This window comes from Thalassophryne amazonica, chromosome 5 (genome assembly GCF_902500255.1).
Source record: "Thalassophryne amazonica chromosome 5, fThaAma1.1, whole genome shotgun sequence".
NCBI classification, from domain to species: domain Eukaryota; kingdom Metazoa; phylum Chordata; class Actinopteri; order Batrachoidiformes; family Batrachoididae; genus Thalassophryne; species Thalassophryne amazonica.
In genome coordinates, this window is record NC_047107.1 from 113,539,425 (window position 1) to 113,563,147 (window position 23,723).

The 23,723-nt window shown below is 40.2% G+C and overlaps 1 protein-coding gene across 1 annotated transcript in view; it reads left to right on the forward strand.

The window, feature by feature from the left end:
* The window catches only part of sema4c (sema domain, immunoglobulin domain (Ig), transmembrane domain (TM) and short cytoplasmic domain, (semaphorin) 4C), a 329,257-nt gene that overhangs the window by 206,818 nt on the left and 98,716 nt on the right, over positions 1–23,723 (forward strand). Inside the window, exons 4-5 of the mRNA XM_034171121.1 lie at positions 3,199–3,353; positions 18,247–18,309. Coding sequence (XP_034027012.1) covers positions 3,199–3,353; positions 18,247–18,309 — 218 coding nt within the window. The remainder of the gene's footprint in view (positions 1–3,198; positions 3,354–18,246; positions 18,310–23,723) is intronic.

The window sequence follows — 23,723 nt, forward strand, 5'->3', positions numbered from 1 at the left end:
AAAACAATATAATAGAAGTTGTGTAGCGCCTGAGGGAACTTGGATCGATTGGTAAGCAACAAATAAACTGAATCGAAGACATATTGCACACAAAATCAGGATTTACAGATTAATTTCAGAGAGAGTTTAATTGAATGGAACAGAATTAAGTGTGCACCTGGGTTGAGGCAGTTTTTAAAAATACATGCCCACCTTATTTTATTTCTTATATAAAGATCTAGTAGTTGTCAAAAGATTGTTTTGATCTACAACCGCAATTCCAATGAAGTTGGGACGTTGTGTGAAATGTAAATAAAAACAGAATACAATGATTTGCAAATCCTCTTCAATCTATATTCAATTGAATACACCACAAAGACAAGATATTTAATGTTCAAACTGATAAACTTTGTTTTTGTGCAAATATTTGCACATTTTTAAATGAATACCTCCAACACATTTCAAAAAAGCTGAGACAGGGGCAACAAAAGACTGGGAAAGTTGATGAATGCTCAAAGAACACCTTTTTGGAACATTCCATAGGTTAATTGGAAACAGGTGAGTGTCGTGATTGGGTATAAAAGGAGCATCCCCAAAAGGCTCAGCCGTTCACAAGCAAAGATGGGGCGAGGATCACCACTTTGTGAACAACTGCATGAAAAAATAGTCCAACAGTTTAAGAACAATGTTTCTCAACTTCAGTTGCAAGGAATTTAGGGATTCCATCATCTACAGTCCATAATATAATCAGAAGATTCAGAGAATCTGGAGAACTTTTTACTCATAAGCAGCAAGGCCAAAAACCCGTGAATGCCCGTGACCTTCGACCCCTGAGGTAGCACTGCATTAAAAACCGACATCATTGTTTAAAGGATCTTATTGCGTGGACTCAAGAACACTTTAGAAAACCATTGTCAGTTAACACAGTTTGTCACTACATCTACAAGTGCAAGTTAAAACTCTACCATGCAAAGCGAAAGCCATACATCAACAACATCCAGAAACGCCGCCGCCTTCTCTGGGCCCGAGCTCATTTGAAATGGACAGACGCAAAGTGGGAAAGTGTTCTGTGGTCTGATGAGGCCACATTTCAAATTGTTTTTGGAAATCATAGACGTCGTGTCCTCTGGACAAAAGAGGAATAAGGCCATCCTGATTGTTACCAGCGCAAGGTTCCAAAGCAGGCATCTGTGATGCTATGGGGGTGTGTTAGTGCCCATGGCTTGGGCAACTTACACATCTGTGATGGCACCATCAGTGCTGAAAGGTACATCCAGGTTTTGGAGCAACACATGCTGCCATCCACTCAACGTCCCTGCTTATTTCAGTAAGACAATGCCAAGCCACATTCTGCACGTGTTACAACAGCGTGGCTTCATAGTAAAAGAGTGCAGGTACTAGACTGGCCTGTCTGCAGCCCAGACCTGTCGCCCATTGAAAATGTGTGGCGCATTATGAAGCACAAAATATGACAACAGAGACCCCGGACTGTTGAACAACTGAAGTCGTACATCAAGCAAGAATGGGAAAGAATTCCACCTACAAAGCTTCAACAATTAGTGTCCTCAGTTCCTCAACATTTATTGAGTGTTGTTAGAAGGAAAGGTGATGTAACACAGTGGTAAACATACCACTGTCTCAGCTTTTTTGAAACGTGTTGCAGGCATCCATTTCAAAATGAGCAAATACTTACACAAAAACAATAAAGTTTATCAGTTTGAACATTAAATATCTTGTCTTTGTGGTGTATTCAATTGACTATAGGTTGAAGAGGATTTGCAAATCACTGTAATCTGTTTTTAATTTACATTTTACACAATGTCTCAACTTCATTGGAATTGGGGTTGTATGTTCCTGAGGTAAATACAGACTTTGGGAAGAATACCTTCAATGCTACATTGCATTCCTGCCCGCAAGAATCTACAACAGATCTCATGGCTTGGCACTCTGAATCTCTTGGAGGAAGCTATTAGGGACTGATTAATTAGATGTGAGAGGGCTTTTAGTGGCCTGTGCTTTCAACTAATTCTCTGCTGAAAACTTCACTTCTGATACTTTGATGGCTTTACCTTTAAAAGGGCGAGTTTCCCTTCTTATCACACATGGATCATGAATTATTACAACAGTCACAGTTTTTACTTGAAGTTCTAAGTTTACTGGCATAAGTAGGAACACAGCAGTGGAGGAGGAGAGGTTTCTGAGAAGGTAAAGGCGGGTTGTAGGTCACGAATGTCTGTCTACCTTTATAATTCTTGCTGTTCTCAAAGGTCAAGTCTGGAAGCATACACTGGTACTATGTGTTGCCTCACCATGCTCATCTGAGTCTCCAAAAGTAGCCACTCATCATTCCAGTGGTACCCAAGGATCCTGTGATGAGACCCAGTACCAAAGATGTCCTCAGGGCATTATGACTGTCCATTGTTCTACTGATTGTCTACCTATAATTTTAAACATGTACAACCAGTACTTGGACTCTCTTATATGTCAACCTAAATGGCCTCTGCTTTACAGATCCTGACATGTGGTTCCATCACCACAGTCTTCTTGCAATAAATCTGACTTCACTGTCAAAGCAGACTTTCAAACATGCATCTCCTTTACAAAGTTCCCTCACACATCTGTTCAGCTATCACCTTTACAGAACAATCATTGCCACCGGGAAGTTCTGTTTGACCTCCAAGACATTTCTAATCTGCTGCCTTAGTTGTCTTTAAAACACATGAAGACCGGTTCCCTGCTTTAGATGTGCTACCTGTTCTATCTTATCTAATTATGTGGCATGACCTAAAAGAATCTCATTGTGTTTGACTTAAATTTCCTCCACAGTTAAAGTAATTACTGTCAAATAAAATCCGGAAGTCTCTACTCAAATTACATCTTATTTTATTTCAAATACCACTGTGGGGATGCACAGAGCCAATTCCTTATCAACCTATCTCAGATTTGTGTGAAAATATCTTCACACGTCTGAGAGAGAATTCAAATAGGTGAGATGTAGAAATGTGTGGATGGACAGAAAAAAGAACGACAGCATGAAGATTGAGATGGAACAGTGAGCGCGGGCTGATGGTGCGAGAAAGCTGAGACATCAACAAATTCCATCACGAAAATTAAAATGTGAAATGTTCTTGTTTATTCATTGTGTCATCTGTTAAGTTGGATGGAAACAGGAGAAATGATTTCAGTATCTTAATGATCTGACTCTGTGTCTTCATCCAGACATGTTGGACAGCATGGCGAGGTTCAGCGTTCAGGGCGTGTCCAACTACAGCATGTTGACTCTGTCTGACCATGAGAGGGTTTTGTACGTCGGGGCTCGGGAAGTACTGTTCGCTCTGGACCCGAACGATATTAGAATACAGCTACGGCCACAGGTAACACACACACACATGTTGGTGAAGCCTCACTTTTCATCTTCTGATGGGGATTCAAATCTTATAAATGTTGAATATGAACATCTAAGAATATCTAAGCCCCCAGGCCTTTTGCTGCCAAGGCCAGTACCCATTTACATCATCAGATGTAAATGGAGCGTTCCGCCCCAGGACACACATGTCCAGGAATCGAACCCAAGTCTACATAATGGCTGTACAACTCCTATCCCACTGAGCTACCTGCTCTGCTCTGAACAAGGAAGCTTTAGAACTTAATAATCCAAATCACTACCACGCACATTATCTGCAGACATGCATATTTTACATTATTTAACAGCACTTTCCAAATTAAATGATAACACGTACAGTTTAATATCACCATGCTTAATGGACAGCTCGGGCACATTTTAAACTCTACACTGCCTGCGTACTGAGTACTACCAAGATAAACATACATATTTAAATATTATATTTAATACACTAAATTGAATTATGATATAAACAGTGACATAATGGAAAAACTTAAAATTACATAAATACATCAAATACAAATCAAATCAAATACACTGACTGAGGGTGGGAAACGAAAGAAAGAAAAAGAAAGAAAGTATAATCTGTACCACACTTACTGGCTGCCAATTACTTTGCAGGCTGACCATATTTTATCCAAGACATTCAAGAACACTGAAAAAAAAAAAATTCTGGCGGATTATCAGAAATCTTAATAGTACTATAATAAAGTCAACTGAGTCATTGTAGTGGTTACGTCTTTCATTGGTTCAGCTTCTCTTCTAAATGTCGATGTTAAATACAGTAGTGTTCATAATAATAGTAGTGCTATGTGACTAAAAAGATTAATCCAGGTTTTGAGTATATTTCTTATTGTTACATGGGAAACAAGGTACCAGTAGATTCAGTAGATTCTCACAAATCCAACAAGACCAAGCATTCATGATATGCACAGGCTATGAAATTGGGCTATTAGTAAAAAAAGTAGAAAAGGGGGTGTTCACAATAATAGTAGTGTGGCATTCAGTCAGTGAGTTCGTCAGTTTTGTGGAACAAACAGGGGTGAATCTGGTGTCCCCTATTTAAGGATGAAGCCAGCACCTGTTGAACATGCTTTTCTTTTTGAAAGCCTGAGGAAAATGGGACGTTCAAGACATTGTTCAGAAGAACAGCGTAGTTTGATTAAAAAGTTGATTGGAGAGGGGAAAACTTATACGCAGGTGCAAAAAATTATAGGCTGTTCATCTACAATGATCTCCAGTGCTTTAAAATGGACAAAAAACAGAGACGCATGGAAGAAAACAGAAAACAACCATCAAAATGGATAGAAGAATAACCCGAATGGCAAAGACTCACCCATTGATCAGCTCCAGGATGATCAAAGACAGTCTGGAGTTACCTGTAAGTGATGTGACAGTGAGAAGACGCCTGTGTGAAGCTAATTTATTTGCAAGAATCCCCCGCAAAGTCCCTCTGTTAAATAAAAGACGTGCAGAAGAGGTTACAATTTGCCAAAGAACACATCAACTGGCCTAAAGAGAAATGGAGGAATATTTTGTGGACTGATGAGAGTAAAATTGTTCTTTTTGGGTCCAAGGGCTGCAGACAGTTTGTGAGACGACCCCCAAACTCTGAATTCAAGCCACAGTTCACAGTGAAGACAGTGAAACATGGTGGTGCAAGCATCATGATATGGGCATGTTTCTCCTACTATGGTGTTGGGCCTATATAACGCATACCAGGTATCATGGATCAGTTTGGATATGTCAGAATACTTGAAGAGGTCATGTTGCCTTATGCTGAAGAGGACATGCCCTTGAAACGGGTGTTTCAACAAGACAATGACCCCAAGCACACTAGTAAACCAGCAAAATCTTGGTTCCAAACCAACAAAATTAATGCCTTGCAGATGTGAAGAAATCATGAAAAACTGTGGTTATACAACTAAATACTAGTTTAGTGATTCACAGGATTGCTAAAAAAGCAGTTTGAACATAATAGTTTTGAGTTTGTAGCGTCAACAGCAGATGCTACTATTATTGTGAACACCCCCTTTTCTACTTTTTTTTTTTACTAATAGCCCAATTTCATAGCCTTAGGAGTGAGCATATCATGAATGCTTGGTCTTGTTGGATTTGTGAGAATCTATTGAATCTACTGGTACCTTGTTTTCCATGTAACAATAAGAAATATACTTAAAACCTGGATTAATCTTTTTAGTCACATAGCACTACTGTTATTCTGAACACTACTGTATATGTGTATAGCAATCAAGTCTTGAAGCCAGAATTGTTTTGCTTCATTAACACTGATATTTTAAAATTTCTGATTTTGGGTTTTACCTTAAAAATATAGAACCAATGCAGTTAGAACCAAATCAAATACCAGGCAGTTATTACCATTCATTGTAAGGCTGTGTGACATAACAATATGCATCTTTCAGACATTACAGAAATTTTAGTAGAGGCTGTATTTTACTGTACAATCTATGCTAATGCTACAGTTAACAAGCTAGGCTATGCTAGTAGGCACATTGTCTAGCCTAATTAGAGTTAGTTAACTATTTCTGACATTACTTCTCTTTGCATGTTAGCCTGTCCATTAAACATTGTTGAAATTAATGTCTAAGACTAACAAGGTACACAACACAATATTTGCTTCCTCTGTTGATACACATTATATATAGTCTATGCCTAATGCCCAGTGGTGAGCACAGTTCAGCTAATCCAATAATCGATAATTACCTTAACTAATGTTTTTGCTAGATTAGCTTTTCAGATAACTTTTAAAACCATCAGCGGACCAATTATCTTCCGATAAATTTAGTTCTGATAACTTTCAGTCAGCTAACTTTTTTTTTTTTTTTTTTTGCTGGTAAAGTGAGCAAAATTTAATGGTCAAAAAAAGTTTCTATACCCTAAAATCAAACATTTTAGTCCGTTGTGTTTGTGGCTGTTGCTTGCTGATGACATCATCATTAAGTGCAAAACACTGGTCGACGCATGGAGCATTGTGGGTAGTGTAGTTCAGGTTCACTTTGGACATTACAGTGAGTGTTACCGTCCACTCGACCCAGAAACAAAACAGACTAATTTTAACATTATTTTATTTTATTTCTTTGTGGCTGATGGCATAATTTAATCACCAAGACTCGGTGGGAGAGAGGAGATCTCACGACGTAGTTGTGTTACAGAGGGACTTTTCTTAGACACCGTTTTGGATAATCAGGACACTTTATGAGAATTATTTCTTCAGAATTGAATGAACCCCACTAAAACTAACAGGTAAGTATTTATATTTACTACGTGTCTTTTACTCTGCCAATGAATGCATTAATGGACGTATTTCGGTTGTTTAAGCCGCGGGGTTCAAAGTGTGTGAAAAAAGCAGCAGCTTTTAGTTCGTAAATGACCGTGTATACAATACCAAGATAAACTGTGACTTCTAATGCTGTGTTTTACTGCTTTTGAAAGATGATGACAGCGTTTGGGGTTTTATTTTTTATTCATTAATTTTTTGTGCGTTCTTTTTGTGTTTGTGATCCTTGAATTTACCCAGCAGCCCCTGCGGCGCTTAAAGTGAAACTGGTTTATCAGAAGCCGAAAATGTAATCTGATGTGGCCGTGTCCAAATCAATACTAAAAGTTATCGGTTATCTGTAATAAAGATTTTTGCAGTTTAGCAGTTTAGTGTCATAAAAGATAACTTTTCAGTAATCAGATTAATGGTTATCAAAGATAACTTTTTGGTTAGCTGTGCCCACCACTGCTAATGCCGCAGTTAGCAGGCTAGGCTATGTTTGGCACACTGTTTAGCTCAATTGAGCTAGCTAAGTATCTCCAAAATGATTTGTCTGTTTTATAAGGTGATTAATGATGTGTTATGTACCTTTATAAATGTTGATTTATAAGGTATACAACACAATATTTACCTTCTTTGGGTAAAAATAGCAAATCCACACCACATTTTAGTTTAATTGCATGCAAATGTTAAATTTTTCTTCGCTCTTCAAAGATGTGCAACACCAATTTATTGCAAGCAAAAACTAGTTTAGTTTGTAATAAAAGAGCAACAAAATAATATTAGTAGTAGTAGGTTGCCACTATTTCAAATAATTTTCTGGATTTGTTTTTGTTTTCTCAGTGTTGAACTGTTTAAATGTTTAAGCTGTTTAGCCTGAACAGTTTGGGGCTCATATGAATTAAACATGTTGAAAGGGTCATACGTTAGTCAAAGATAAAGTGGCTCAGTTTCAGAAAGAACTGATGAAATGGCAAAGCTGCTAAGAGGCTTTGACAGTTGGCGTCAGTGAATCACAAAGATTTAATTCAGTGTGGGTGTTGCACTCTGAGTGTCCCTTCTTGTATTTTTTTTAACAATGATGGTAGCCACCTCCAAAGACATTTTTCAATTCAGTTATTCTAAATTGTTGTTTCTAACTGAGACAGAAGCATGAAGGAGAAACGCTCAGTGTAGGATGCAGTCACAGTTCAACAAATTTGAACATTTGACTTGGAAGAGATGCGGTCAAAGTATGGTTAAAACCTGATAATCTCCACCACCCAGCGGCGGGCGGTTTTGCGCAAATTATTTTTAAGTCCAAAACTGCACAGTATATATGAAAACAATTCCAACTTGTTATACCTCTTTGGAATCAGGACACATCAAAGAAAGTGACCACATGATCCAAACAAAGTTAACTATCCACCACAAAAGCCAATAACCAATAATTTGTGATGAATTTACAATTCATAATTTAGAACTTCTTGCCTTGTCCGGTATTCTGACGGTCCATATCAGTCCAAATCTGGGCATGACTGGGCTCATTTCGTCCGTAACAATCCACGAAAAAAGAATATGTAGTTGTATTTTCCATAAAGTAAGATCGTTTGAAGAAAGAATCCATCAAAGTACATTTTTGTCATGTTTTTGTTAAAAAAAAATGAGAAAAAATGTGTGCTTCGCATTACTGTACACCAGCTGACGGCATGACTGAGTTACGACAGGTACACTCAATTTCCTACTGCTCTTGGTTTCAAAATGGCACCATGATTGGAGTTGTCGGTGCACGGAGTCACCCGGCAGAGCCCTTTGACCAAAACAAGCGCTCCATAAGGACAAATACATAATGCCTGTTATCCAATCAGCGCACGAAAAAAATAAGTCACGTGTGGAGCATTTGGGCTACGCAGGGTTGTAGAACAGGAAATAAGCTTTCCAGTTCATTATGGGACTTGTAGTCACGCATCCAGAGGTGGCTGCTATAACTGTGCATAACAGGCCAGGTGGAGGTCAGAACGCATGTGGGGTATTAGAAAGTGCATAGTCACAATGCAAAATATGAATATTTGGAAAAAAAAAAAAGTGCTAGAATTGAAGTTTGTAGCTACCAAAACATGAAAATGTGTTTTTTTGTTGTTGTTGTTATTGTTTTTTTTATGGTCTAAGAAGACATATAATGCAAAGAAAGCAATTTGGCACAAAATTGGACCAGTTGTGCCGGATGGACTATTTCTCACAAAAAGTCTCACAGAAGCAAAATGCTTATGACTAGAGACCTGTTATTTCACACAGTTGTTGCCAACAACATGAACAACAATTGTAGTGAGTAGGGAATGTCTGCTGTAAAGTATGTCCAAGCTAAAAGCTTTTGACATATGTTTTTTTTTTTTTTCCGAGAATAAAACTAACATTTTTAGGCATGTGTGAAATGATATAGGTAACGTTGTGTAGCACTCACATGGTTCTTATACACATCTTCAGAAACTAGAGATCCAGATCTTTAAAATGAGCCATATCATAAGCATGTGGGAGGTAAAATATTGTTTTAGTGAGCAATGGCACTTGGGTATGCAAGATCATTATGCACAAGACAAAAACAGGCAGATGTTAGGATTAATCACAGTCCTGTGAGGACAACTTCACTTTCTATACGCTGTAGCCATAAAAAAAAAATCTATTTTTATGATGTCTGCACTCAGTGTTTTGCCACATTATTACCTTCTTCTGAACTTATTCTTTCAACTAAATGCCTCTAACAGTAATTTTGTGCTCAAGCCACCAAATAATGTACAATGTGCTGCTGTTTGCTCTGTGCTTCACACATAACCAGTGTGACTGTGTGGGCGTGCGCACGCACACACACACACACACACACACACACACACACACACATACTCAAAGAAGCACATTCACCTGCTCAGCTTTGGCTCCGTTACTTGCACTTTATGATGCACTTATGCAGTCATGACTTTTTATTGTCCTTTTAATTTGTATACCCTTTTCCGTGAAGCACTTTGAGGCAACCTGTTTGTTAAAAGCACTCTATAAATGCTCTCGGCTCGCCACGACACATGGGTGACTCGATGTGGCTTTGCTCAGCTCTCGCTCAATAATTGATCCATATTGCAATCAATACAATTACAGCAGGCCAGTGAAGGCGCAATGAGCAGCCCGCAGCGCTTTGAGGATTGTTATCTGATTTTCCGTCATGATGAGCAGTTATTAGACGCGCATGTGTGGACTCAGGCTGGTGGACTGAGTGTTATGAGTTTCACAGTAATGATCGAACCACCTGTTGTCGGCCCCCAGTGTGTGCGAGGGAGAGGAACATAGAAATACGACAGCATGAGGACGTGTAGTCTTGCAGAGTTTCATTTGCTGCTCTGTTTGCTTCCTGGTTTCTTCCTCACAGTGTTTCTGCCGCCTTTTTAGAAGGTTTGCTGTTGTTTGGAGACGATCCATCTTTTCCATTTAAGTGCTTTTCCTGTATTATTTATTCTTGTTTTGCCCCATGATAACTGTAAATTGGTTTGTGGCTGTTTTTGTTTTTGTTTGTTCATCCAAAGTGATGCTCAGTTTTAGCAAAACTTTCAGCAGGAATGAATCTCGGCTCTGTTTTATCTTGTTCCAGGATTTTATATATATATATATATATATAAAATCCTATATATATATATATAATCCAAATCCCACCTAACACTTTGGTGGTGCAACAAGTCTTCTCTGTGACCGTGTCAGCCTCGCTGTCCCATCAAATAACAGGCATTACGTGTCAACATTGTAGGCACGGCCTCAATTTTTATGAGATGAATATTGTAGGAGATTTGGTAAATACTACCTACAAGGTACCAGTTGGCAGTGGAGGAAACTACGCAAAGCCCACACATGAGTACTACTGCATCCGGGGTAACCAATGGAAACAGACAGAATAAAGTCCATGGAACTACAGACAGGCAACCATGGAAATAGAGACCTGGAATGGACGTCACGTGACTAGCGGCGTGCCGCGTGGTGGCCGTTACTAAGGGTGGAGAGGCCGACTTGAGCCAGTTAAGGCACCTGTTAAACAGAAGCTAAATGAGGGGAAAAAAGGCAGCCAGTGCTTCACCATCAACTGCACCAACTACTTAAACAAATTCTCAAATACTAAAATGAACTGTACAAGAGCCTTAATGTAATTATGTAAACAAATGTCTATTTTAAAGTCGTTATGTCGCAATTTAATATCGATATACTGAGACTACAACTCAACGCCATAAGTTCTTTTCATTAAGCTGCGTTCACATGCATACAAATACGGAAACAAAAATGTATATAATATATATATATATATATATATATATATATATATATATATATATATATATAATATATATATATATATACAGGGGTCTGAATTTTTATCTTAGGTGCACATCCACTGTGAGAGATATTATCTAAAAAAATAAATCTGGAAATCACAATGTATGATTTTTTTTTAACCATGTTTAGAGGATGAGAACAACCCCAAGAAAACCATCCCAACCATGAAGCATGGGGGTGGAAACATCATACTCTGGGGGTGCTCTTCTGCCAAGGGGACAGGACGACTGCACCGTATTGAAGGGAGGATGGATGGGGTCATGTATTGCGAGATTTTGGCAAACAACCTCCTTCCCTAAGTAAAGCCCAGGTTACACATAGACGGTTTTGTCAGCGGGTAGTACGTACACCGAAGTTCGCGGTAGTTCCGGCTGTTTTCCGCGGTGGAAAGGGGCGGAGCATTTCGCCGGCATTTTGAGCGCCGTACTAGCCACGAATACACGGATAAAACGCCGCTAAATCCGCTGAATGAAGCGGAGTTTTGACGCCGTAGCATCCGGCACACTTCAGGCAACGGGGGTTAATACCCAGTTCTGTCCTTTACAATCGCAGGTTAAGACGTGTGTGAGAACGGCGGTGTTCTGCTGCCGCCCATAATGCCCTGTCTACCGCTGGATTTATCCAGGCAAATCCTGCGTTCCTCCAGGAACTTTTGCATATAGGCACCGCCCCAGAGTATAATAGGCTGAAGCAGCTGTCACTGCAGGGGGAGGGAGATCATCTCTCAGCCTTTTCTTTTTCTCTCCTTTTTCCCCTCCTCAACGTCTGCTCCGTCTCCACCACAGGGCTACCCTCTTCTTCTGAACCAGACCTCTTGGTAAGTCCTTGCTGCTGCCAATTTTATTTTAGGAGGCATACTGGAGCTTCTCTGCAAAAATATCTGGAGCTGGCCGCGAGTGAGAGGCCTGCATGCAGCGCGCTAGCGTTTTTATATGACCGTCGCCTATCGGCCATTTGGAACACGTTAACCGGGAGGTGGCATTTAGAACAGCGTACTGTCCGCTAGCGCCGCCGTTTTGTCTGCCTCTGTCGCCTGTTTAAAACACCTTTGAGGATGCCGATGTGGGCTCTATCGCCGTTTTACACGCCGTTGGTTAGGGATACAACGCCGGTTGCCAATTACGGCGGTGTAAACTGCAGCACTACAGGAAAGGGGCGGGATGACACGGCGATTAAAAAGTATCAAACGCCGTTGTTCGCGTTGTCTCCGTCATCAGGCCACTTCTCCGGCAGCGCTTCCGGAATTATTCGACATGTTGAATAATTTTTCCGACGATTCCCGGTGAAGCCGGGACCAAACCACGCCCCCGTGTGCCGGCGTGAAAAACTACAGGGAACATTTGACCTCTGTAATTGCAAACAAAGGCTACTGTACCAAACATTAGCATTGATTTCACAGGTGTTCAAATACTTATTTGCAGCAGTAACATACAAATAAATTATTTAGAAAATCATACATTGTGATTTACGGATTTTTTTTCTCTCACAGTGGACATGCACCTAAGATGAAAATTTCAGACCCCTCCATTATTGTAAGTGGGAGAACTTGCAAAATCGCAGGGTGTTCAAATACTTATTTTCCTCACTGTATATATACACTTGCAGTTGTTGTTTAATATGATATGTACATGGTGGTCACCAGTGATGCCGGTAACGCGTTACTTAGTAACGCGTTACTCTAATCTGACCACTTTTTTAGTAACGAGTAATCTAACGCGTTAATCTTTCCAAATCAGTAATCAGATTAAAGTTACTTCTTCATGTCACTGTGCGTTACTAATTATTTTTCATTGTGGGTCGATAGCAGCATTAAACTTGGTCCATGGGCAGGAGGTCGGGGTTCGACTGAACTGCCCACTTTCAGTGAGCTGTGAGCTTTTCATCCGCGGTTTTTTGCAGCTGCTCGACTCGTCGTCACCTCTTAAAGCACGGTGATCAGCACACCTGCACTGAGCTTTACAAAGACATTTTTATACTTTTTTTCCTCCTTTATTTAGAGCTGAGCTGAGCCGCTCCGTATCTGCACGTTTAAAACAGCTGATCCTCCGCGACGCGTCAACAACTAACACTATTTTCCACTCAAATGCACCTAAACTCTCTTTCTGAGGACCACATGATGTGAAAACACAATAAAACTTTCTTACCTGTAAATCTGGTCACGTTTTCTGCATAAATAAATGTTATCCATTCTTTGTGCTCAAACGCCAAAGTAGGGGCGAATCCAGATGGAATGGGGGCGTGGGGGAGGGATGTGCCCCCCCACAACACCCCTAGATAAAGGTCCAGTTTGAAGCCTTTTTTTACTACAACTACTAATACTACTTTAAAATAATATTAATTTCGACAAGTAAAATATTTAGAGAGAATTTAAATGTTAGAAAAATGCTAGAATGATTTAATAGTTACATTTATAAACAATGTAGGTTCGAAATTGCAAGTTTTACTGTTACAGTGCTGTCAACAGTTAAATATGAGGTCAAGAAAGAGGTCTTTATTTTACTTTTTATAAACAAGTATTTATTTTCATTGAAGTCAAGAAAGGGTGACTATAAAGTAAGTTTTGGCAAAACAGGTATCATTGTCATGTTGAGGTGGCAGAGGGTTGTTGTCGGCAGCTGGGGAAAGTAACTAAAAAAATAACTAGTAATCTAACTAGTTACTTTTACAATTGAGTAATCAGTAAAGTAACTAAGTTACTTTTTCAAGGAGTAATCAGTAATCAGTAATTGGATTACTTTTTCAAAGTAACTGTGGCAACACTGGTGGTCACAGGCGGCATTTAAATTTTAACAGTGTGGTTGGGGGGTGGGGGGGTGGAGGAGGAACTTTTTACCCTGACTGAGGGTCAAAAGTTATAAATTCTGAATGGCTTTACATCTACTTGTAATAAATGTTAGTAAAAATCAGATATGTTGTTGTCATTGAAAGACTAGCAGTAATATTACAGTGGAAAAAGCAGCAAGGTAATGAGCACCAATGGCAAGGCATACTTTATTATATTTTAATACATAAGGATTGTTTATCCAGGCATGTATGGGTTCATTAGAGCTTTTTAATCACCTTGAATACAACTTACAAGGCTTCATTTATAAAAGCCCATCGGAATTATGATGACAGGAAAAAAACATCACACTAAATGAACAGAAAGGATATTTTTCGCCAAATTTCCACACTTTACATAAAAACATTTTTTTTTCTACCCAGGCATATATGGGTTCCTTAGAAAGATCAATTAAAGGGCTTTAAAACAAGCCTACTTTTATTAAAATCTGTTAACAATAGCGACAATAGAGAGAGAAAAGCAGCACAATTTGTCATAATTTCCCCAAATTTCTGCATTTTACATAAACGTTTTTTTTCACCCACACATGCATAGGTTCATTGGAAAGAGATTTCAAAGGGCTTTAAAACAAGCCTACATTTATTAAAATCCGTTAAGAAATAGCGACGCTAGTGCAAAAAAAGCGGTCAGTTTATTATTGATGATCTGCACATCTCCACCCTTAGTAATGGCGCCTTCCTGTCCTGAGCGACGCTAATAGATTGAGACGCGCACATCCATTCCAGGTTTATATTTCCATGCAGGCAAATTCTTAGCTTAGCAGCCTGGAATCGTTGCACTACCAATGACAGTGACAACAGTATAAGACCAGAATGAGCCAATTATTTGCAGAGAACCTCAAAAGGCAACCATAGATATTTGTGCCTTGAGTCAGGTTAGACATCCAGGCTCTGGCACCATCAAAGAAAAGATTACACTATCTTCCAGAATCGTGGCACAGATAAAACTGCAGGTGTTAGCTTTGCCATTTCCAATATATTTAATAATATCAATCCAAAACCCATATATGATAGACTAATGACAACTCAGATTCCACTCAAGGATAACACTCATTAGTGTTTATGCACCTACAATGCAGTGTTCAGTCTTTGAGGAGGAGGAACCCTTCTATGACAGACTCAGTGAGTGCATCGTCAAGGCCAAAGGAGACAGCATAACTGTCTTAGGTGATTTCAATGCCCACATCAGGAAGGAGTGGCAGTTGTGGCCTTCAGTTATTTGAAAGCATGGAACAGGCAAGAACTCCAGTGGCTTAATGATACTTGAATTTTGTACACACTTTGTTCTCTCAATAATGAGAACGATGTTCCAACTTAAGAATCACGTCAAAACACTGGCACCAATTTGTCCATGCGCTAGCCAACAGAACAGCCAGGCAATTCATCAACATGACAATTGACCCCACACGGATTGCTTTACAGATCATAAGATCCTTCTCACAAAATGCTGTTTTGTGGTCAAGAAGAAAAGAAAGACATAACCACCATCAAAACCAGATACCACATTGAATGCTGAAAGGAAAGAGAAGTTGGTTCTCTTCCTGGAAAAGAAGCTCCCAAGTCGCAAAGAATCTTGGGATAATCTGAAGGAAGTACTTCAGCAACCTGCCGATCAGGTCTTTGGAAAGAAACGGAGAAAGAGTGAAGAATGGTACTAGGAACAAGCTGACGAGATGCAGAGGCTTCTAAAGGATAAGATATAAGTGCAAACAAGAAATCACCCAGGAATGAAATCAGGAAATGTAAGCATGAATGGTTCCAGCAAAAAGTATTTCAAGCAGAGCAAGAGAGGAGACTCATAGAGAGTTTTATGTTATTCTTAATACTGTTTATGAACCCAAATCCAAAAACCTATCCCCTGTCAGAACAAAGAGTGGTAAATTTCTATCATCATCAGAGGATATAAAAATGAGATGGGTCGAGCACTTCAAGGAGCTTCTTAGCCAGCCAACAAGTGTCAACTGGGGTATTTTTGATGATATTGAGGAATATCCAACTATCAAAGAACTTGACAAGCCAATCACCATGGAAGAGGTAGGCATAGAAATTAACAACGTTAAACTTAGAAAGAGTCCAGGACCAGATGGTGTACCATACTACTTCTTGCTTTCAACAACATCAGTTCCATATGACACAGCATTAAGATTAGCTTCAGATATGATGGTGATATATTTGACCTTCATCACTTGAAATCCAAACTAAAATTCTCACCAGTTACATTCGGGAAGTGGGAAGTATATGCTGACACTGCAATCTTCTGCAATGATGCCATTCAAGTTCTTATGTCTGCTTATGACAGTCTGTCACAGAATATGTGTCTCCGCATCCAACCATCCATCCATCCATTTTCTTCCGCCTCATCCGGAGTCGGGTCGCGGGGGGCAGCAGCTCAACCAAAGCCGCCCAGACCTCCCGATCTGCACACACCTCCCCCAGCTCCTCCGGGGGAACCCGAGGTGTTCCCAAGCCAGCTGCGAGACTTAGTCCCTCCAGCGTGTCCTGGGTATTCCCCGGGGCCTCCTCCCGATGGGACGTGCCTGGAAGAGGGGGCATCCTAAAAAGATGCCCGAGCCATCTCAGCTGGCTCCTTTCGACGTGGAGGAGCAGTGGCTCAACTCCGAGCTCCTCCCGAGTGACCGAGCTCCTCACCCTATCGCTAAGGGAGCACCCAGCCACCCTGCAGAGGAAACTCATCTCGGCCGCTTGTACTCGCGATCTTGTTCTTTCGGTCATGAGCCAAATCTCATGACCATAGGTGAGGGTCGGAACATAGATCGATCGGTAAATTGAGAGCTTTGCCCCCATCACTGCAGACGCTGCACCGATCCGTCTGTAAATCTCACGCTCCATCCTTCCCTCACTCGTGAACAAGACCCCAAGATACTTAAACTCCTTCACTTGAGGCAAGGACACTCCACTGACCTGAAGAGGGTAAGGCACCTTTTTTCCCAGTCGAGAACCATGGCCTCGGATTTGGAGGTGCTGACTTTCATCCCGGACGCTTCACACATGGCTGTAAACTGCCCCAGAGCATGCTGAAGGTCCTGATTTGATGAAGCCAACAGAACCACATCGTCCGCAAACAGCAGAGATGAGATTCTGTGGTTCCCAAACCGGACCCCCTCTACACCCTGGCTGCGCCCAGAAATTCTGTCCATAAAGGTAATGAACAGAACCGGTGACAAAGGGCAGCCCTGGTGGAGACCAACGTGCACTGGAAACAGACTTGACTTACTACCGGCAATGCAAACCAAGCTCCTGCTGCGGTCGTACAGGGACCGAATAGCCCTTAGCAAAGGACCCACTATGAGCATAGGAGAACAAGCTGATTTCTACATCAATGGACATAAATTGACATCTGTGCATATTATACGAGTGAAACAACACACAAGCGGTGCGAGCTCGTTCATGGTACAGGGAGCCAAATTTTGAGTCCACAGTGAAAGAGAAAATGTCAAGTGTTGAACACTTCCTGGTGCTACAGCAGAGGATATTAACCTGATTTTCATTATGTTGTTTTTTGTGCTGGTGTGTTATCCTCTGTAAGGTTTTTGTTTGTCTCAATTAAAAAAGAAAACAACATTTAAAAAGAGAAAGGGGAGATCTTGTGCGAATAGAAGAGATCTCGCTGGAATTTGGTGCATAGTTGACACTGAAACAGGAAATGCTAAATGTTGAGTCAACACTGAATCCTGGAATGCTAAAGTGAGATGCAGCGTGCACCTTGACAGCACATGATGTCACTCAGTGACTATTTAGTTTGGAAATTGCATGAAGAATTTTAGCCATGCTAATGCTTCCCATAACCATTTACTGATGAGATGGTGAGGACTTTCCAGGAATGTGAGAGGCAAATAATGAAAAATGAAATTCTTAATGAAATAAAAAATGCTTAAGATGGGGGGGGGGGTAAGAGGGCTGTAGGGGGGGGGAGGGGGGGTCTGGTGGCTATGCCTCCCAGAAGTTGAAGGGTTTTAGCCATGCTAATGCTCCCCAGAACCATTTACTGAAAAAAGTCTGAAGGACCTAAATGACATTGTTAGATTATGAGGACCTTTCCAAACATGTGAGAGGCAATTAAAGAAAAATGCTTAAAGTGGTGGGGGGTTAAGAGGGCCGTAGTTGGGGGACCCTGAGGGGTTTGCTCAGGGTCTGAGAAGCTAAAGGTTTTTCGCCATGCTAATGCTACCCAGAAGCATTTACTGAAAAAAAAAAGTCTGAAGGACCTAAATGACATGGTGAGATGCTAAAGAGCTTTGCTCGATCATGTCCGCAACATATACATATTATTCTATATACATGTGCACATTGTCAGACAAAATCATTCCTGTGCTAAATTATTCCATTTATTGCAGTGCTGCATTCATGTTGTTTTCATTTTCTTCCTCCTGTCGTGCAGATTGACTGGCCAGCTCCTCAGGATAAGAAGCGCGAGTGCGTTGCAAAGGGGAAGAACAACCAGGTAATGTGGGAGTCAGTTAACAGAGCTGCAGAATCAGTTGTTGTTGTTGGTGAGGGGGTACTATGTGCCTTCTTTGTAAAGAAGACATGAACACGCCTATACACTGTGCCAGCTGTTTTAAAGACAGTGGTTTATGAGAGTCGCAGTGCTCATTCACTTCCCGTAATTGCATTCGTCAAGTCAGTCTGTCAGTGAGTCAATTCAAACTGGCAGCCTTCCTATCATTACATTAGCACACACTAAAACGTATCTGCACGGCAGACATTGGATCAGCAACATTTAAAGAGGTTCAGGGGGGGCATTCTCGGTAATGTTTAAAAAAAAAAAAAGACCTGAAGAAGGTACCTAGTTTTTCATGAAATGTGTATTTGAAAGTAATCAATGACACTTTTGACTTATTGTAAATTATCACAGAAGAATGAATGCCTACATTAAATAAAAGCTAAGCATTGTAAGATTGCTTCTTAATGTGCCAAATCAAATAATTCCATACATAAAGTTCCATGAATCATATTGTAGACCATGTATCCAGTATACAAATAATGAATGTTTATGAGTTCAGTGGTACGAATATTTCATGAGGTGAAAGCTGAAACATACGATTCAACAACGCGAAGCTTATGATCATAAGATCATAAGCTTTCATAAGATCAGCTTTCCAGCTTTGCCCACGCAACCGGCTCGGTCGAGCTGTACCTCTTCAGTGCAGCAAAAAAAAAGTCACGTCAGAAATGAGTCCAGGTTTTCTTCCTCTTCCTGCTAACAGGCAGCACAGTGGATTTGTTTGTTTTTGTGTGTGTGTGTGTGTGTGTGTATCTTACAATAATTAGCAGTGTCAGTTAGCTCAAATTATGTCTCAGGAGAGTCGTGTTGTGTGCACGCGCATGTGTGCACATGCATGAGGATGTGCGCACGTGTGTGTGTGATCACATGTGTGCGCGTGCACGAGACCGTGCATATGTACGTGCACGGGAAAGTGCAATGGTACCAAATGTATGGAACAAAATTTGCACTCTAAATGGAACCGAGCCGCACTCTGAATGCAATGCAACATAAATGGGATGAATTAATCCATGTCATGTGACATACAAAGCACCAATCAAATGACAAGAATCCACTCAGCCGTTATATAAATGTATATATCTTTATATAAAGAAGAGATGGACACGCCTATGTAGTACCATACTGTTTGTATTTCTAAATGTGATGTAAATGAAGTCCAAAACATACTCAGTGACTTGAAACTGTTCAGGTGTCCATCTCCTGATTTATCAAAAGAAAACTGGCTATAAAAGTGATTATTTGTATGCAAAATAATCTTCATATTTAGTTATTAATTAATTATGTGTTATAAAACAGGAGGGGCTGTGGATAAAAATGGCTCTAATTACTAAACGGGTAATGCAATATTTTTGTTGAACACCTTGAACTGAAACTTCATTGTTTTATTTCTGCTCCAGTGTGGGTGTGCAAAAAAAAAAAAAACACAAAACTGTCTTACTGTCCAAATACTTATGAACCCAACTGGAGAATGTAAGTATGAATTCACTATTGGTGCATATTTTTGATATTTGTAGTCATGTGCAATATTTTTAATCTGGCTTACTTCAAAATGTTCTTTGGTGTTTTTCAGATACTGTATGATGATATTGAAGACATTAATTAACACTCTTGCTCTGGCTCGCATGTTGTTGTGTACGCGAAACCGCAGTTAATTGACAGTGACGCTGCACTTGACTCTCAGACAGCGCTGCTCCTGGCGCGGGCTGCCTGACGTGTATCTGCAAGAACTCTTGTTTAATATTTTATAGAAACACGCAGCGCTTTTGCAAATGCACCTAAACGTCTCACATTGCACAACACAAACGTTTGATGTGGTTCAGAACAAATGGAGAAATGCTTACGTTTCACTGTCGCAGAGCGGTAGCACCCCAGTTACTGCTAAAATTGTCTCCATTTGAAGTAACAAAACACGCGGAGAAGAAAAGCTCCAAAAATACCCAAGTGCTTTCAATTAGTGTTTAAGATGTTGCGCATATTCACAAGGCGCCTCCTAAAAAGTGATGCATTTGTTTGTTTGTTTTGGTGGCACCCTGATGATGTGATGGTGACATTTACGATATTACACAAACAAATATTATTAAAAGTATGGATTTATTCTGCAGAGCTGCTTCAGTTCAGTGAGTAGAGTAGAAGTGAATATTTAAATGCAGTTATATATAGCAGACATTTACTTGCAGAGCAAATATAACCATATGGTGTTAACACTGTCTGCTGTTATATTTAATGATGTGTATTTTTATGGAAATGTAGTTGTGGCTCAGACGCATCTCATCCTTATTACCCTCCGTGATTGTGGAGCTGTAAAAATGAATTTAAAAATGTTTGTATTATGGCAGTGAGATACAGATATTTTCTTGCTGCTGTAATAGCAACATGAAGTGGATGCACTGAATTATTCATTGCTCGAGTGCACATCACATGTGAGTGTGTGTTTCCAATTCTTTTCAAAAGGCTTCATTGTTCATCACAGTACAGACATGAAAGGGTACTTCCCATAAAACACAGTTGATATTACACTCTTAATTATAGTGGGAAAAATACTATGACTCCATTTGGTCCAGTTAAAACAAAAATCATGCAGTCAGGTCCAAGTATTTTGACTGACACTTTTTTGAAATATTACATCTGGTAATGGTTGCAAGTGCAAAATGATTTAGAATTAACAACCTGCAACTTCGTTATGCGCGGACTCTGCCGCATAACTGAACGTGTTCACGCACTGTCAATTTAAAAAAAAGCAAAAGAATGAAAGAAAACAATCTCCAGTTTCAGACTTTAAATCTTGTTCCATCCTTCTTGTTAATTCTTGTTCTGCCCCGTCACTCCTTGTTTTTTAGGAAACTAGTCAATAATTTGCTGCATTCTGATTGATTGATTGTCTGTCATGTCTTTCTGTGATTATCTGTCATTGTCTATCATATCAAACATTGTCATGGGCTAAAAGGCTACACAGTGTAATTGTACGGGGCAAGTTAAAAACAGTAAACCACATTGTCACCACTCAAGGAAAAATTGTCCTTAGAATTGTCTGGTGGCATGAAGACGATCACTGCAGACGTTTTGTTACAATTTTGTGTGTTTCTAATGTGGGACTGAGCCTTAAACATTCTTCTCCCCACAGACCGAGTGCTTCAACTACATCCGTTTCCTGCAGAGCTACAACCACACAGCTCTACACCTGTGGCACATACGCCTTCCAGCCCAAGTGCACCTTTGTGGTACGTATGCCTGATATATGTGTACAGACGGTGACTCAGAACTTGTCAGGACCAGTGATGCCGGTAACGCGTTATTAGTAACGCGTTACTCTAATCTGACCACTTTTTTAGTAACGAGTAATCTAACGCGTTAATCTTTCCAAATCAGTAATCAGATTAAAGTTACTTCTCCATGTCATATGAGCTTATATTACGTGCTGTCTTGCATTTTGCAGACATTCTATCAGCGTGGATAAAGCAACAGACAGAGGGAACAAGGTGACACTACAAGCAACAAGAGTGAGGATAATGAAAACTAAACGCCATCCTTCCTCGCTCTCATCCCGCCTCTCTTTTTCCTCGTCCTCAACTCTGCACCACTCGTCTGTCTGTATTCCAGGGGAGTTCAGCGCCATTCATACGTGGCAAAATACCAGCTGCATGCTTTTTAAAATTTTGATGAGTAAAAATCTGCAATGAAGGGAACATTTTGTGATTTTTCTCACAATCCTTTTGTTTGTGTGCAAGATGCAAAAGGATAAACAAAATCAGATGTCATATTATTATTATATTATATTATATTATATTATATTATTATAGAGTGGTAGAATAATTCACTCACATATTTGATACCGAGGGATCAGTAAGTTTATTTGCATGCTGCTCAATGCTGTTATTTTTCTCAGTAATTACTGACTACAAGTCTGTGGACGTTCCTCTCGGATAATAAACAGTCTAATCACACCCAGATTTACAGTCATTGTTTTCTTTACATGCACTCTTATTCGGCTGTGTGTTCTCTCCGAGCTCCGACTTAAATCTCGTTTTCCGTTTGGAATAATGGCACAAGCATTGTTCACTAAATCACAGTGTTTTGCAGTGGCTGGATTTGACTGTTCTCTGACAGTCATCTTGAAGCGACTGGAACACTGAGTTCATGTCAACTGAACACTTTCTTTTTCTTTAAGAAATTGTGAGAGGCTGCTTTTTATTCTAAAACCCGTGTTAAATTCACAGCAAGCACACTTTAGCTTGTTTTCTAAACTAAGATTAGTGGATTTTCTCTGAAAATTGCAACCCATAATGGATGTTTTTCGTTATTGAATGCGTCTGTGAACACAAACATCTTGGCATGTGGATCAATAATCTTGTGTTAAAAGTGCTACTTGTTCAAGCTGCTGACATTGAACGGATTGTGTCGAAAATAAAGCTCGCCTGCTGCAGAAAGTGCGAATGAGGCCGTATTGTTTACATATATCTTGACAAAAATCTTTGTAAAATAATTTTCCCCACATCCATGCGTTTCAATATCAGAAAATATGCACAATATCTTCCACCATGTACATGTCGCAGGACAGGCGCAATTGTCATTTTAACGCCAAGCACCCAGTTTCCTTCAGTACCAAATGTACTTGCACTGGGTATACTCGACTAAAAATTAGGTGTGGGTAAACACAGAAGATGGCGCATTTCTATCAAGAAACCATTTGTGCATTTGACCGTCTAAAAGAGCAGGTAGCTTGGTGGAATAGTAGCTGGGCTACCAGTATGTAGACCTGGTTTCGATTCCTGATCACATTATCTGTGTCACTGTGCAAGACACTTAATCTGCATTGTCCCAGTCCACCCGACTATAAATCGGACGGGACATGCCACCAAGGTTACAGAACTAACCTACAATGGATTGGCATCCTATCCAGGGGGAGTTGTAGAATTTTATCCACCTCACACTACAGAATCCGAAAATACTCACCGGTACCAATGGGACTCATGGCCTATTTAGGATTTACCTTTTTGCTTCCACATAAACGACATGAAAAGTTTTGTGACCCACTTTGTAGTCCGGCTACATGCGCTGTACAGTGGTATATCTAGGAAAAGTTAGCAACGGGATGCCACCCAGTGTGAGGGAGCGGAGCAACTGGGCGGGACTGGATGGTGCGGAAGGGCTTGGCAGTTTACTGGCATTAATGTTATGTATTAAAGGAAGACTTTATCGCAGAGGGGAAGGCTGTATGCTAGGAATAAATCTTAAAAAATAATCTGCATTTAGGCAAGGGGGCGTGATGCCCCTATTACCCAGTTTAGAAAAACCCCTGCCGTACATAGTGCAGTTGGAAATGCCCCAGAAGCACTTGCACTATACAATTCAGT